This window comes from Heterocephalus glaber, unplaced genomic scaffold, assembly GCF_053883595.1.
Source record: "Heterocephalus glaber isolate CG9 unplaced genomic scaffold, H.glaber_assembly_v1.0 deba00000768, whole genome shotgun sequence".
NCBI lineage: Eukaryota > Metazoa > Chordata > Mammalia > Rodentia > Bathyergidae > Heterocephalus > Heterocephalus glaber.
The window spans coordinates 5,565,450-5,581,558 of record NW_028258162.1 but is presented as its reverse complement, the minus strand read 5'-3'; the positions used below and the strand labels follow the sequence as shown (position 1 = coordinate 5,581,558).

Sequence of the window (16,109 nt, the reverse complement as noted above, 5' to 3'; positions counted from 1 at the left end):
AAAACAACCAACTGAAGTTTATTGTATTGTGATTGGAAAATTACATACCACTCCCTGATGAAATAGGCATTTTATTTCGAAATGAAAATATTAATTACAGGTTCGTTTATTTTAAATATTGCACAGATGCTTTTCTAAGAAACTGCTAGATTGTAACCCATTCATTCCCTTAACAACCAGGAACTTGTCAAAATCTAGGATGCATCAGAGTCTGCTTTATATAACTAAATGGGAAATTTTTCATTATAGCATTTCCCCTCATCTTAATGAGCTTCTCAGCAGTTCTCAGTGCTGTATTTTTAATGCACATCTATCAGAATAAAGTTTAGACCTCCACATACAGTTAATCTGTAATGATTGTCAAATGCAGTCTAATTGATTTAATGTCCATTAAAATTCTATTTTGAAATACAGAACACCCAGACAAGTAATAAATGATCGGTCACCTAGAACAACCAGGAAATTGATTATAAATTATTCAAAATGAAATGATATCTCAGCAAAATCTTTAGACCATCTCTAGCTCAGAATTAGATAAATAAGGAAGAAGAAAAATCAAGCTTTTAGGTGGATTGCTATGGTCAAATTGGCACTATGTTTCTGATGCCTATTAATATTTACTAGAAAATAATACTAAAACCCAGGTATTTTATTAACTCTGCTATATTCAATTGAAGATAAAAGCAAGAATAAACCATTAAAATTATTTATTTTGAGGTCACATGTTATTAACTGCCTTTCTAGCACTCTAATAAGCTATGAATTGAATGTTAAGAAGCCTAACTGTATTTTCAAGCAAATAGGATGAATTCGTGCTTATAAAAAAAGAAAAGGAAATACACAAAGCTCAACATATTTTAAGTATTTGATCCTTCAGACACTTTCCTCTTTTTCCTCCTTCCTGTCTCCCTCTCTTGATATATGCCTATATTGACATTTGGATGGATGGATGGACAGATGGAGAGCATAACATTTGGAGGCAGACCAAGATTTGGCATGTTTGGTTATGTGAGGTAAGGTACTTGTCAGATGATAATTTGCAAAACTGAGTTAAATTAAGTGGCCATGTAAAATGACTGTGTGTTAGCCAGATTATAACTTCTTGGATGACTACTTCTGGGGTAGGATAAATTCACAAGTTTATTCAGTGAAAATCAGAAACACAAATCATCTGACACATATGAATGTGTCCCATTTTCCTTTACAAGGAATGATGGAAAAGCTGTGTTAATGCATACTATTCACTGCTGCTGCCTACCACCTCTAAGTAGTCATTGCAACTTTCTCATGTGAACTGAATTTCCTATGATCTTCCAGGGTAACTTAACCCTCAGTGGCCCAAGGGATTCAATCTATGTCTGAGCTGTAGGTTAATAGGTTGTACTTACTAGTTTACAAAGGAGTGAGTGACTGATTTTCTGAAGGTGAAAGAAAAAGCTTATTGTAGCATCCAAGAAAGATGTTTGTATACTTTTCTGAGAGGCTTCTAAAATGATCTTTCTTTCTTCTCAGTGTTTACAAGAAAACGTGTTGTCCTGAAATAGTTGACAGCATCACTAATTAAGGACAATAAGAATAAAGCTCAAAGCTGACACTGTCAAAAACAGATGGGAAAGACGTAAAACCTAGTTTCTGATAAACTGAATGAGCTATTATAGTAAATCAGGCTCATTCATACAACTTTTACACCTCCTAGGTATATGAACCAGAGTGTGTCTCATTATTTAGGACAGTTACAGATGACTTTCTTTTGCTTAGAACCAAACCCATTTATAATAACATACTCATTTTTAAAATTTTAATTTTATTTGTACAATTTAGATATACCTAACGGTCACGTTCATCATGGGGAGTTTGTACCTGTACGTGATGTATCTTGAGTCTTTTTTTCCCATTCCCCTCACTTTTCTTCAACCCCTCTTCCCCTCCTTATTTACAAAAACCCTGTTTCCATTTCCATTTTTTCCTTTTTTTTCTTTTTCCTTCCTTCCTTTCCTCTTCCCATCTCTCTAGTTCCCCCTTCCTTTTTAACAATTCTTCCTTATTTTACATTACCTATTATGCATTTTGGTCCCTATTTACACTTTCAATGTGTTATACAAGAGAGACAATGCATTATTTACACATGTGTGTTCTATTTATTTCATCTAAGAGTATAGCTTCAAGGGGCATCCACAAATGTTAAGTTTATCCTTCTTTATGGCTATCTCACTTCAGAAAGAATGGCTAACATCAAGAAATCAACCAATAACAAACGCTGGTGGTGATGTTGGTAGGAGTGTAGACTGGTGCAACCGCTGTGGAAATCAGTGTGCAGATTCCTCAAAAAAATAGGATTAGAGGTCTCATTTGACCCAGCTATTCCTCTTACTGATATCTTCCCCCCAAAATTAAAAGCATACCACAGTGATATATGCACACTCAGGTTTATAGCAGCACAGTTTGTAATAGCTAAAGCTTGGAATCAGCCCAAGTGCCCATTCACTGATGAATGGATAAAAAAGATGCGGTTTTTAAATACAATAACATACTCCTTTTAATTTAAAAAATTATTTAGCTTCTACTTTTACAAAGAAACTGAAAGAACTCATTTAAACAACTCAAAAACTAGTTAGCATTTCAAAGAAATAAAATTTGAGAAAGTTTTCATTCAGAATGCTATAGGATTCCTAAATCTATTCTGAACACAAATACATTAAAACATTAATTTAAAAAACTCAAGCTGTCATACTGATTATGGTTCACTCAAATGATACTTGTAGTCTCTTCTCCACACCTACAGAATTCTACTTTCCCTTCTCAAATGGAGAGGCATAGCTCCAGGTACTCCAGAAATATGGGAAATGGAAAAAGTTATAAGAAAACCTAAACAGAAATAGGATTTACTAATATGTTGAAAACATATTTGGTATACAGAAAACCCATTTTATCTACACTAGAAAACTTTGCTGTAGTAATTGCTCTACACCCCAAGTCTATGCTAAATGTAAACTATGTGAAGGGCAGGGTTTATTTAAGAATTAGCAAAATGCACACATTCTGTAATGATCATTTTTTATGCACAAGTCTTAATTATTTAACTGATACGGCCAATGATTCTTCCACTCTCTAAGACATTATGATCTCATCATGTATTTCCGAAAGTCAACTCTTTACAGAAGGATAAAAATTGCTGATTAATAACTTGGGATCTGGAACCTAAGTACAAGTCATTGTTCCCCCACCTGCTTACAAACCACCTTGGGTACATTATATCACCAGACTTTGCCTCTGTTCCTTCAATCATAAAATTAGAAATATAACAGTAGCTATATCATAGGGATACTGTGAGAATTAATATAATAGATGCATAACATTTAGAAAAGCACCTGGCAGTCAACACTGATAAAGTTGGTGGTAGTGAATAAAGATGTATCTAGGGCTGGGGAGTTAGCTCAGTGGTTCTGCCTCCTGCCTTGCAAGTGCAAGGACCCAAGCCCAAGTTCGATCCCCGGTACCAAAAAAAAAAAAAAAAAAACATGTATCTGAAGTATCAATTTCTAAACTTTGAAGTAAAAAACCAAAAAATTAGATTTAATTCAGTCCACTCTTATGATAATTATCCAACTTACAGTCTCTTCCTTCAGGAAAAGTTTCTGAGCTTTCTATTTTCCTATGCCAATAGCTAATATTAGCTACGATTTTTTTTTGTACGGGGGATCAAACTCGAGACCTTACACTTACGAGGCAGGTGGCAGAACCACTGAGCTAAATCCCTGGCCCCTATTAGCTATGATTTTTAAGCACTGTTACATACCAGCTCTCCACTAGACATTTCCAGTTTACTTCCTATTCAATCTCTAAAATATTTTTGTTATTATCCCCAGTTTTCAGATGAAATTTAAAATAAAGATTAAAGTATCCAGAGTCAGGAAGCTTATAAGTTAAATAAAACTGAACTATTACAGCTTTTCATCACTGTGACCAAATACCTAAAAAAAAAACAACTTACTAGATGAGAAAAGATACATTTTGGCTCGCAGTTTGAGTGGTTTCCATCATGGTTGGCTGGATCCACTGCATTATGCCAAACATCATGGAGGAACATGGTGGAACATGTCACCCTACGGCATCCAGGAAGCAGAGAGAAAGGGAAAAAGCAAGACCCAGAGAGAAGAGGTCCAGAAGCAGATACAGCCTCCATGGCCTTGCCCCACGATCCACTACCTTCAATTAGGCAGCACCTTCTGTTTCCACCAGTTCTCAATAAAGCCATCAAAATAACACCATCAATAGATCCAGCCACCTGACAAAGTCAGGACCCTCATGATCCAATCACTTCCCTAAAAGCCCATTAGCTGGCAGGCAAGCCTTTAGCATATGAGTTTTGGAGAATATTTCAAATCCAAACCACAACACAGATATCTCTGAGCTCATTGTGGTAAATTATTCTTTTCCACACTGACCACAAGTGTATTCCACATCCCACATTCTCTTCAACATGGTATTTCAGTGCCCTTCCAATTTGTATGTGAATTGAGACTTCAGTTCTGAGACTAAGTAAGGCCAAGCCACATTGCTTCTGAATAGTTCTCTTGGGATAGCCCCAGGAGGAAGTAAGCCACCATGTAAGAATTTGGAATATACAGAATCCTTCTGCTGGAGAGGCCATGTGTACACACAGGCTGACTCCACTCTCTCAGCAATCCTTGCCTAGACTCCAGATATTGGAGGAAGTCAACTTAGATACTTCAGTCCAGTCTACCCATAAGCTGAATACCACTTAGAGACTCAGCTAACTGTATGAATCACAGAACGACCTACTTGAATTCTACATTATTTTCAGATCTATAGGATACTTAAGATGTGATAAAAGTGTTGGTGCTACAAGTTACTAAGTTTTAGGATGGCTTGTTATGCAGCAATGGAACACACATACATTGATTTCAGTGTAAATTGACTTTGCTGTCAATCAATATATTACCTTGAATGTTATTACAAAAGCAAGCTATCGCTCACATATAAATTCTGGTCTCTTCTAACTAAAACCAAATCTGAACCCTTTATTTAAAACTTAATATTCTGCTAGGTAACTAATTCATTCCAAATCTTCTGAACTTCTATCAAAATATAAAAAGTTCAGCTATGAAGTGACCAAAACTTAAGAAAGCTATCAGGGTCCAAATGCAAATAAGAAAAAGTAACTATCATTTTAGTGACATTTATCTTACTGTCTGTAATACTTTTGCCAACTAAGTTTACTACATTGACCTGTAGACTGCTAAAGATGAATGGATATTTACAATGGATTCTGAATGGTTGATTTTTGCGGGCAAGATTGTTTTTTGGAAATATTATGAGATATAAGATTGACAAATCTGGAGTCTGAGCCTAATGATAACTCATTCTCCATTATAAATATGACTATTAAAGGTCCATTTCCTTCTCTCGATCTTAACTGGCTCGTATAAAAACAAATGAGGGAGATTATCACCATACTGTCCTTTATTTCAAGAGAGCTGAGAGAAATAATGTTTAATTACCATTTACAAGGGCTGATCAAAAACTAGAGTATTTAAATTTAGTATTTGAAGTGAGGGGAAGTATTGTGAGAGGGATTAATGGCAAGGTATCTTTTACTGTACTATGTTGTTATATTTTGGGTTTTGTTTTTCTTTTTGATACCAGGGATCAAACTTGGGTCCTTGGCGCTTGAGCAGCAGGCGGTGAAACCACTGAGCTAAATCCCCAGCCCTATATTTTGTTTTTAAATTAAGCATTCACCATGTTGTTTGACTATATATGATAAAAAGCAATATAACAGCTAAGGTCAAAGCACTTTTTGAATCAGTTTTATTATCAGTTCAAGAAAAACATACTAACTTGCCAATACAGAGACATGTTTAAATCAGAAGTAATTTTACAGTAAATAATTTAGATCTCATGCTCTTAAGTGAAATAAATCGGACACACATGTTTAAATACCATATTGTTTCTCTGGGGTGAGAAACTGAAAATGTAAATAAGGACCAAAATGTATAGTAGATACTGGGAAATGGTAAGAGAATGTTAAAATGAGAACAAGAACAAGGAAGGGGGGAGAGAGAAAGGAAAGCAGGAAAAAAATGACAAAAGAAAGATCAAATGGAAAGAAAGCCCTTGTAAATAAGGGAAGATGGGGTAGAATCGAGAGGAGGGGAATGGGAAAAAAAGAAGCAAGATATATCATGTACAGGTCCACATTCCCTATGATGAATGTTGTCTGTCTATATATATATATATATATATATATATATATATACACACATATATATATATATACATATATATATATATCTCAAAAATGTTAAAAAAAAAAAAAAAAAAAAAAGGACCTAGGATGTAGCTCAGTGGCACTGTGCCTCCCCGGCAAGCACAAGGTCCTGAGTTCGATCCCTGGTATCACAAAAAAAAAGTATCAATAACATTTTTAAATGCCTACACACACAAAAATAATAATTTGGATCTCATTTTAATCTACTGCCCATAAAGGTACAGTTATAAAATTCTGAAAAGAATTACTATATACATTAAAATAATAACAGCACAGAAAATATGTTATTTATTTGGGGCATATATGTTAACATAGCTTATTTTTAAGGCTTTAGTTTAGAAGTAAAACAAAGAAAAGATCATTGTTCTTATCTGGATTCCTATCTAGGCTTGAAGGGAGGAGACCCCAAGAGCTCCTGCAGTCATTTTTAACATCGCAGTGAATGATAGGAGTGCACAAGTTTAAATAAAACATTCAGTTACTGTGGCTGGACTGCCAGTCCCCTACTAATCATAAACTCAGTCAATAACTACTTACTGAAGGATTTGAGACTGAAATTGCTTCCTAAGGACATAGTACATTCGGTCTTTGGAAAACTACAATAATCCCTTGACTTATGAACTCGATCGGTTCCCAAGGGCTGGTTGTAACTCATGTTGGTTGTTAAGTCAGTACAGCTGAGATGTGGATGTTTACCTGGGTACACACTACAGATAACAAGAACCAGATGAAGCTTCCAGTGACCTAATTAACCCAAGTTATTCGCATATCAGGCCGGTCGTAACTGGAGGGTCCACTGTACATGCAAAGATCACAAAATTACTTTTGAATAAGGGGGTGGGAAGTCTCAGTTAAACAGAATCGAGGTGTTCATCTCTGCCCCAAACCAAATCCAAGCTAACAAGAAGTTTCTTAAAGAAGGACTTTAAACAAAAATACCTGACAAATGCACAACAGATGAGGCACAGCAACAAAATATCAGAGCTGGAAAGAGGGTGGACAGGCAGTCACTGAATCAGCAAGCAGTAGAAGCTGAAACCCTACCACTTAGGAAAGAGCTAGGTGGAAAGAAAGTCAGCTTCTTCACAACCCAGGACAAAGCAAGAGCTGAAGACACGGGATAATTACCCTCAGGCAATGGAGAATCAGGTGCTCTCGGGACTTAATCAGGAATAACTGAAAGCAGTGTTTAAATTTTAAAATATCGTATTTTAAACAAAAATTGTAGTTGGCTTATATAGTTATGGTTCAGGAGTAGGCAAATCCAAATTCTGTAAAACAGGCCATTAGATAGGGCAGGCTGGAATTACTGAGCACAAACCGAAGCTGAACTATTTGTATTCAGAAATATGCCTCAGCTCTCCTCTTAAACTCTTTCAACTCAGTCAGGCCCAACCCGATTATTCTGAGATATTCTCCTTTATTGAAAGGCAACTGATTGTAGACTCTAATCCTTTAATTCCAGTTACAAAATGGGATTGAAACTGAACCAAGATTACACATTAAACCAACCTCCACACTAATATTCCGAGGATGCTCCTAGAAAATGACCAGAACACAATCCTAAGGCCTTGATATGATTAACAACATCCATGCACATAAAATATCCAATCAGATTAATAATCTCCTTGGTTTGAAAATAACAACATGAACAATAAATATTTAAGGAAAATGTAAAACAGGAAAGTAGAAATCAAAAGAAAGGAAAACTTCAATGAACAGAACAAATTCAGAGTCGTGTACATTTTTGTTCAAATGAGAAAATCAGGAAATAAGAATAGGCTATTTTAAAGGAAAAGCACACCAGGAGACCAACAATTTGTGGCAAGGAGAAGTATCCACTCTAATTAGGTCAGATCTTTATATCTCCAAGGGGGAACTGAGAGTGAGTACTGTTATCAAGTAGCTCTTTCTGGGGCTCGGGATTTACCTCAGTGGTGCTGCGTCTGCCTGGCAGGTGCAAGGTCCTGAGTTCGATCCCCAGTACCGAGAAAGAAAAAAAGAAGTAGTTGCTTCTAAAAGTGACTCGCTGATAAACCTTACCGGGTTCTGGGTTGCTCGCCTCTCCCTCTGGAGTTGGATTCCAGGTTCTTCTCATCTGGAGTAAAGAATTGAAGCAGGCAAAAAGCAGTGCCAAAGTTTACTTGAAAAAGTAAAGGTGAAGAATGAAGGAGAAAAAGGCTCTGCAGATCGAGTTTGGGGCCGAAGAAAAGGTAAGATAAAAGAACATCCTAGAGGAAGCAGAATACCATGAGGAAAGTCAGGAGAGCAAGTCCTTCTGGGCGTCAGTGTATCCTTTATACTACCTGGAGAACTTCTACATCCGGGACCAGAGAGGCGGCGCTGGCATCCCGCGCATGCCTCAGGCGGAGGTCAGGTGTAGGTCATCCTATTGAAAACTGCTCAACAGGGGCCCGCCATTCCCTCTTTGAGTGCGTGCAGATCCCGGGGAGCAGCTGTGCGGCCCAGACCGGATCCTGGCCTGGGGTCCCCCCCATCCCAGAGGCCTGCCCGGGAAGGGGCAGCACGGGTGCACGGCTTCAGCCAGAGGCCCGCCATGCCATCGGCCACAGCCGGGACCCGCCTGGAGAAAAGTGTACAGGCACAGGAGCAATACCCAGAGGTTTGCCCCATACCATTGATAAGTGTGAGGAGACCCTAGCCAAAGCCAGTGCAGACAACAGGAACTGGGGTGTGAAGGACCCTAGTTAGCAAGACAGACTCCATATTGCTGCTTGACTCACCTGCCTGCCCTTTAGATGAACTCAAAAGGAGGAAGCTTAAAAACCTCCCCTTAGAAAGTCTCCTTAGAAATAACAGTTAATCAACTATTGTTTTACAAATGTTCTAACAGCAGGACGTTCTGCTTCCGTAACTTTTGCTTGCTTTACTACTTCTATCCCATAGAGGGGCCTAGAAACTGTTGGCCTCAAAGGTGTATAAAACATGTTTGTCAACCATGTCAAGGCTCGAGTCTGATGCTCGGCTCGGGTCCCAGCTGGTAATAAACTCCTGTGTGGATTTAATATCGGTCTCTGATTGGTTCTTTCTCGCTGGGTGTAACAGGGTGCACAGACCCCAGCCAAAGGCCCTCCCAGACAACAGCTACATAGGGATCCCAGCGATAGGCACACCTAGATACCATCCCAAGTGTGCACAGGCCCCAGCCAGAAGCCTGCCCGGACAACAGGCCAGCTCAGGGATCCAGAAGGCCACCACTCTGAACCCAGGAATTGGTATACTGGTGAGCAGCAAGAGTAAAGGCTGCTTGGTGGCTTGCTGAGAATTCAGGACCACGGGGTGAGCAAAAAGTCACCTCAACAAAGGCACAGCAGGCTTCATCTGTTGAAATGAGAAGACACATAAATAAGTCCTAAAATCAGACTTCCAGATCATCTAAGGAAACCCCAAAGGGCAATGAGATGGATCTGATACTCAACCACCTGGAGTCCCTGAACTGGCAATAAAAGAGGATCTGGAAAGAATGAAATCAGAAATAATTTCTCAGATAACAGCAGAAATTGTGACCATAGTACAAGACATGATTAATAAATCTATAGAGGACACAGATTAAAAAAATAGAGGAACTGAGGAACATGACGGAATCCCAAGATAGGAAACAAATGGAATCCATAAAACAGATGCAAACAGATTTCAAGGAGATTAAAAACTCCATTGAAAGTTTACGCAGCAGAATGAGGGAGTGTGAGGCTAGACTCTCAGATATAGAAGATAGGATTGCAACTGGTGACCAGGAAATGAAAACCTGCTCAAGTTCTCGGGAGAAGTCCATGTTTTGGTAAGGGGAATCAAACTCAGGACCTTGCACTTGCCAGGCAGGTGCAGCCCTGCTAAGCTACCAGCCCACATGCAGGGCTTTGAGAACTGTTCTGCACATGTGTCCTGGGATCTTGTAATTAATAAGTCACACCTACTACCCCAGCCAACTTTTCCACACCCTAATCTCCTATCTTAGTCGGACCTGGTGTTTTCAATGATACAAAGAAGCCTTTTGCAGTTCTGTCAGAAAAATGTAAGCCAAAAGGAGTGGAGGAAGGCAAAAATCCTCAAAGAGAAAGACAACTGTACAACAAAACAAACATTATCAAAAAATACAATGTAGTTGATTAGCCAAAAATTTTGTAATTAATATTATCATATTTGCCATATTATCAGAGAGTTGGGAAATTTTAAAATTATCTCTTTAGTGCCACTCAGTATTTTAAATTATGTGCAGCTATGTCTTTGAATTTTTAAAAAATGAAATTTAAAATTATGCCTGTTATCCTACCTACTTGGGAAGCTGAAGCAGTAGGATTACCAAGTTTAAGGCCAGCATAGACAATTTAGTGAGATTGTCTCGAAATAAAAATTTTAAAAGGCTTGATATTTCAGTGCTAAGGCACTTGCCTAGCATGCATGAGTCCCTAGGTTCAATACCTAGCACCACAAAATAATAATTTTAAATTTAAATTTTAAAAAGTCAAGGGAACAAGTTAAATTTCAAAAGTTTCTCATTTTATTCCAAATGAACTTAATTTCCTGTCTCTAAAATGAGAAGCTGACCCAAATTATTTTATATATTCTTTCTCAATTTTATTTATTGTTTACTCTAAGAATACATAGATCTATAGGTATATAAATTTATCACATTCCATCATAAAAAGACTTCTAAATCTACGGAATCTTCTTTATGAAGAATTAGCACCACTGAATTCACTGTTTGAGCTGTTTCTAAGAGACTTCCTTTGCTGAGTTAGTAGTCTTTCCAAGACCGACCTAGGCATCATCCTCAGATTAGAACAGCTACAATATAGCTAATCTTCACCTCTGCACACAAGCCTGTAAAAAGCAGCATATCCTTAAAAGCTGGTGAATGCCCAGCAAATTTCATGACAGAATGATCTTTTAAGCAAGAGATTGCTTCCAAGGATGCCACAGGATATCCAGTAGTTTCCATTCCTAAATTCCCAGGCTGAGCTTATCTGCCTCCTTGACCAGGAGGGTGGTGGCTACAACTGCCCTCAAACAGGTAGACCATCCATTTGCCACAGGATCAAGTCTTTTAGACAGTAGGCCACAGGTCTGTTTCAATGCCTGAGCTAGCAATCCTTTGGCTATGCCCCCTTGTTCAGCCACAGACAACCAAAAGGACTTAGTGACATCAGGTAGGACCAGGGCTGGTGCTGACACTAAGGCTTTCTTTAAAGCCAAAAAGGCAGCTTTCTCTTTTTCTGTCCAGAGGGACTGTCTCTTGTGTCTGGAGTGCAGCAATAGTGACTTTCCCCAGTTTCTTGGCTAGGACTTCCTCAGGGGGGCATCACAGTTATCATAAACTTTCTGGGCTATGCTCAGGAGTTCAGTCTTATTCTTTCCCTCGAATCCCTCTAATTTCTGAAATTTTTTTAATGCGGGGGCTGACTGGGAAACAAAGGCCAGATTTAAAGCTGCTGCATTTTTGGGCACCTCTGGGTCAATAGGCTTCCAAGAGACTCTCCAAAAATGCAACTGGAGACTCCGTTTTTTCCCTGGCAAACCTCACTTACCTTACTCAAATTAGTGGGCTTTCTGGCTGCTGTCTGGAGTCCCCCTAATAAGTGCTGGCAGTAGGTCCCCAGCCTCCTCTTACCATCATCAACATCATTGGGGTCCCATTCAGGGTATTGCTACGGAACTACTGTTTCAGCCTTGGCTGAATGTCCCAGAGTTCCAGGACGCCAGGATTTGGCCCCAGGGCCTCTTTGACTGCCTGTTGATAAATGCAGTCCCGTTCCTCAGTGATGAACAGGATCTGTAAAAGCTGCTGGCAATCATCCCAGGTTGGCTGATGGATATGAAAAACAGACTCAAGAAGAGCTTAATGCCTGAGGTTTTTCAGAGAAGGGGGGATTTTGATATTTCCAATTGTAAAGATCACTAGTTGTAAAAGGGACATAAATCAATCCTCCCCTGGGCTCTGTCAGTTTTAAAGAAAAAAGGGAGGAGGAAGATGGGGCTGATGGACCATAGTCCTGTCCCGATTGAGTGCCACAGGTCAATTGGGACCTGTGAGGCCCCAACTCCCGTGACCACATTTCAAACCTTGCGAGCAATGTGCACAGAATAAATTCCCACCGGGGCCCAACTAACTCTGAAACTTGGCCGTTTTGATTGACACAGAGTTCGCAATTTGCCTTTGGAAAATTTCATGCCATATTCATCTTCTCTGTCTGTGGAATAAATTTTTTGAAGTTATTCAAAACATAATCAAGTAGAGTTCCTTCTGTGGACTGTGAGGAACCCATAATTTCAGCCTGTGAAAATGCAAAAGGCACACAAAGCAAGCAGACAGACAGACAACAATAAACAGACAAAAACAGACTTTGGGCACATAAACCTCTGGGGAAGAATAGATTTGGACCCCACCCAGGGAGTCGCTCTTCTGAGGACTCCACCCCAGTTGAGGCTGCTCACCATCTCGAAGAGGCTCTAGGTGGGAGGAACCTGCGCCACATCTAGCTTCCTCCCACCTACCCACAGTGCACTAAGAATCATTCAATTCTTACCTCTAGAGGCTTCCCCGATAAACTCCTGTGGGTCGGTTGATCGGCGATAGGGCCCGACTGGGACTGGCCTACCCGGAGCCCCGGAATACCGTCAGGGTGGACCTCTCCTTCCACAGACCATTGTCTAGAGGGGCCAAACACCGCCGATGTCCGATCCTGGGCTCTCCTAAAAAGAAACAAAGGCTCCAAGATAATAAGCTCCAGAGCAGCTGGCTATCTCGCTGGGGCCTCCAAGAATGTTACACCCAGCGAGAGAGAACCAACCAGAGACCGATATTAAATCCACACAGGAGTTTATTACCAGCTGGGACCCGAGCCGAGCATCAGACTCAAGCCTTGACATGGTTGACAAACATGTTTTATACACCTTTGAGGCCAACAGTTTCTAGGCCCCCCTATGGGATAGAAGTAGTAAAGCAAGCAAAAGTTACGGAAGCAGAACGTCCTGCTGTTAGGACATTTGTAAGACAATAGTTGATTAATTGTTGTTTCTAAGAGACTCTCTAAGGGGAGGAGGTTTCTAAGCTTCCTCCTTCTGAGTTCATCTAAAGGGCAGGCAGGTGGGTCAAGCAGCAATATGGAGTCTGTCTTGCTAACAAGGGTCCTTCACTTTCTTCCTCCGTCTGATACATGAGCTTTTTGCTTGATGTGATTTCATTTACCACTTAGTGAAACTAAATTTCTGTCATGGAGAAGCAGTAGCCTATCAAAGTTCAAATTGCTGTTACTTTATCTTTGTTACTCGTGTCTGAACTTTGGCCTAATCATCTACAGCACTAACCACAACCCAGAGAAGATCATTCTGGGGCAAAGGCTGACTTAGAGTTGTAAATGACAGAGTTAAAAGCAGTATTAATGGTGACTTTCAGTTTACATTTTACCCTCCATGGCTGGTTCTTATGAAAATGTTAGCTAACTCCTTATTAACTTTGGATTTTCTGTTTTTATGTGATTCACTCTTTGGGCAAACTAATTGTCCTCTCTGTTGCTGATAATTCAGTCTTGAGAATTAACATGAAAATTATTTTAATACTATAAGAAAGTCATGTGAATTTGGAATAAAAACGTACACCAGTCTCTACTATCTACTCCATGAAGTATCACAAAATTGTGAGTATAATATCATAAGGATAGAAAATCTTAGATCATCTCATTCCTCTTTCACCCACACACACATCTGTCCTTTTCCCACCACAGACATGTTAGCATTCTATGAAAAAATACCTGAGAAAATCAACTTATAAGGATAAAAGGTTTATTTTGGGTTGTGACTTCAGAGACTTCAGTTCATGGTCAGTTGGCCCTTATTACTTTGGGGCTATAAGGCAGGTCATCACCGTGGGGACCATGTGTTGGAGAAAAGGTGTTTACCTCCTAAACAGCCAGGAAGCAAGAGATCAAGAAAGGAAGAGCCAGCATCCCAATACCCCTTCAAGGGCATACTCCCAATGACCTAGCTTCCTTTCATTAGGCCCCACCTGCCAGTAGCACCACAGGGAGTGACCAAGCCTTCAAACACACGAACCCTTGGGTGACTCTCAAGATCGAAACCATAGCACACAAAGAATCCTACAGCACTGTTGTTATTCAGTCTCCTAGTGTTCCAGTAATCCACACAATGAAAACAGAAGCTGTATCTGGGTTGATTAACTACTATATACCTAGCACTCGCAGAATGACTTTCATTGTTTAATGAATCAACAAGTAGGCTGAATATGTAAAAATTATATTTGGTTTTCTTTTTTTTTTTTTTTTTTTTTTTGGTACCAGGGATCAAACTTGGGACCTTGCACTTGCGAGGCAGGAGGAGGTGGAACCACTGAGCTAAATATCCAGCCCTATATTTGGTTTTTTTACATAAAGTATAAACTGACATAGTTTTTTATTTCAATCTAAACTTCTTTTGACAACTTAATATTTTATGCACAATAAAATAAGGATGAGAAAGAGATTTTATCCATCTTTTTCTATCATTTTATAAGTGTCATGTGGTGTGTGTGTGTGTGTGTGTGTGTGGTACTAGGGATTGAACCCAGGGCCTTCATACTAAGCTATGTCCCCAGCTCTTTTATTCTTTCTTTCTTTCGAGACAGAATCTTGTTAGTCACTGAATTGCCTAGGTTGGATGCATGCTCTTCTTACCTCAGCACCCCAAGTGCTGGGGTTACAAGAGTTTTCTACCACTCCTGGCCTACGAGTGTCACTTCTGTGTACTTTTATTTTTCTTTTTGGTTGAAAATTATAAACACTAACAACTGATTTCATTCTTTCCTTTGAGCAGTAACAACCATGCACCACATGTCCAAATTACATTATGCTTGATGCTCAAGTGGCTCAAAAATCAATAGGGCACAATTGCAACCATAAAAAAAAAATCATCCCCATGACCTTGCCTATGATTCCTGGTTGTCCTTTGTGCACATGATGGAAACAAAGTGCAAGTGAAAAATACAGCTTCTGAGTAAGCCAAATAATCAAGTGCGGTAGACACAAGATTTCCCCTAAGGCAAGCATGAAAACAAAGAGGAAAAACAGATAAAGGTAATATGATGAAGCCATAAAAATTAAACAAATGAAGAAAGCCAGAAGACTAACTGGGACTGAACCAGATGCTTAATTATCAGTGTCATCTTTAAAATCACATTTTACAAACAGCCAATCATTTCTGAAATCTTAATCTATGAACAGCTTTATTCACAGAAATGATCTACAGTTGGCTACAGCTGCTGGGTTCTGCATTTATACCCAGAGACTTAGAATATCAGTGCTCTTAAACTGCATTTAAGCTGTTACTGTTGCTATTGTTAATTTGCTCATTTATATTGTTGAGATTAAAAACATCCCACATCACAATGTTTTCATCTCCAAATGAAATGAAGAATTTACAACACTCTAACTTACAATGATGTTAGAAAAGTTAAGTAAAATGCTGCATTTGAAAGTACAACATATACATGGCTGACTTCATGTAATTAGTGAAAACTAAAAGGTCAACTATATGAGGAAAAATCTTTTCCAGTGAAAGAAGCATCATAAATCCTGCATATCAAAAGAGACTCAGGTTATTCAAAGCCCAGAAATTTCTCTTTTCTCCAAATTCTATAAACTCTTCCCAATTGCAGAATATGGATCAGAGAGTCCACAGAGTAGATATTAAAACAGAAATCCACGATTATGAGAACTCATTCTTAGGATAACAGGCTGCAGGAATATCTAGGAACTTTAATGACAGAGGGAGAATCTTCATATGTATCATATCATCTTTGCTCAGG

The 16,109-nt window shown here is 39.0% G+C and overlaps 1 protein-coding gene across 2 annotated transcripts in view; it reads right to left on the bottom strand.

Annotated features, from left to right (window-relative positions):
• The window catches only part of Malrd1 (MAM and LDL receptor class A domain containing 1), a 725,534-nt gene extending 712,516 nt beyond the window's left edge, over window positions 1-13,018 (bottom strand). Inside the window, exon 1 of one of the 2 annotated variants that reach the window (XM_087207225.1) lies at window positions 12,838-13,018. Coding sequence is in view for 1 of the 2 variants with exons in the window: in XM_087207223.1 (XP_087063349.1) it covers window positions 8,336-8,390 (55 nt within the window). In the remaining variant the exon portion in view is untranslated. Of the gene's footprint in view, window positions 1-8,335; window positions 8,607-12,837 lie in introns of those variants that run through there. The other variant, XM_087207223.1, reaches the window with a different exon arrangement.
• Between the last annotated feature and the right edge of the window lie 3,091 nt (window positions 13,019-16,109).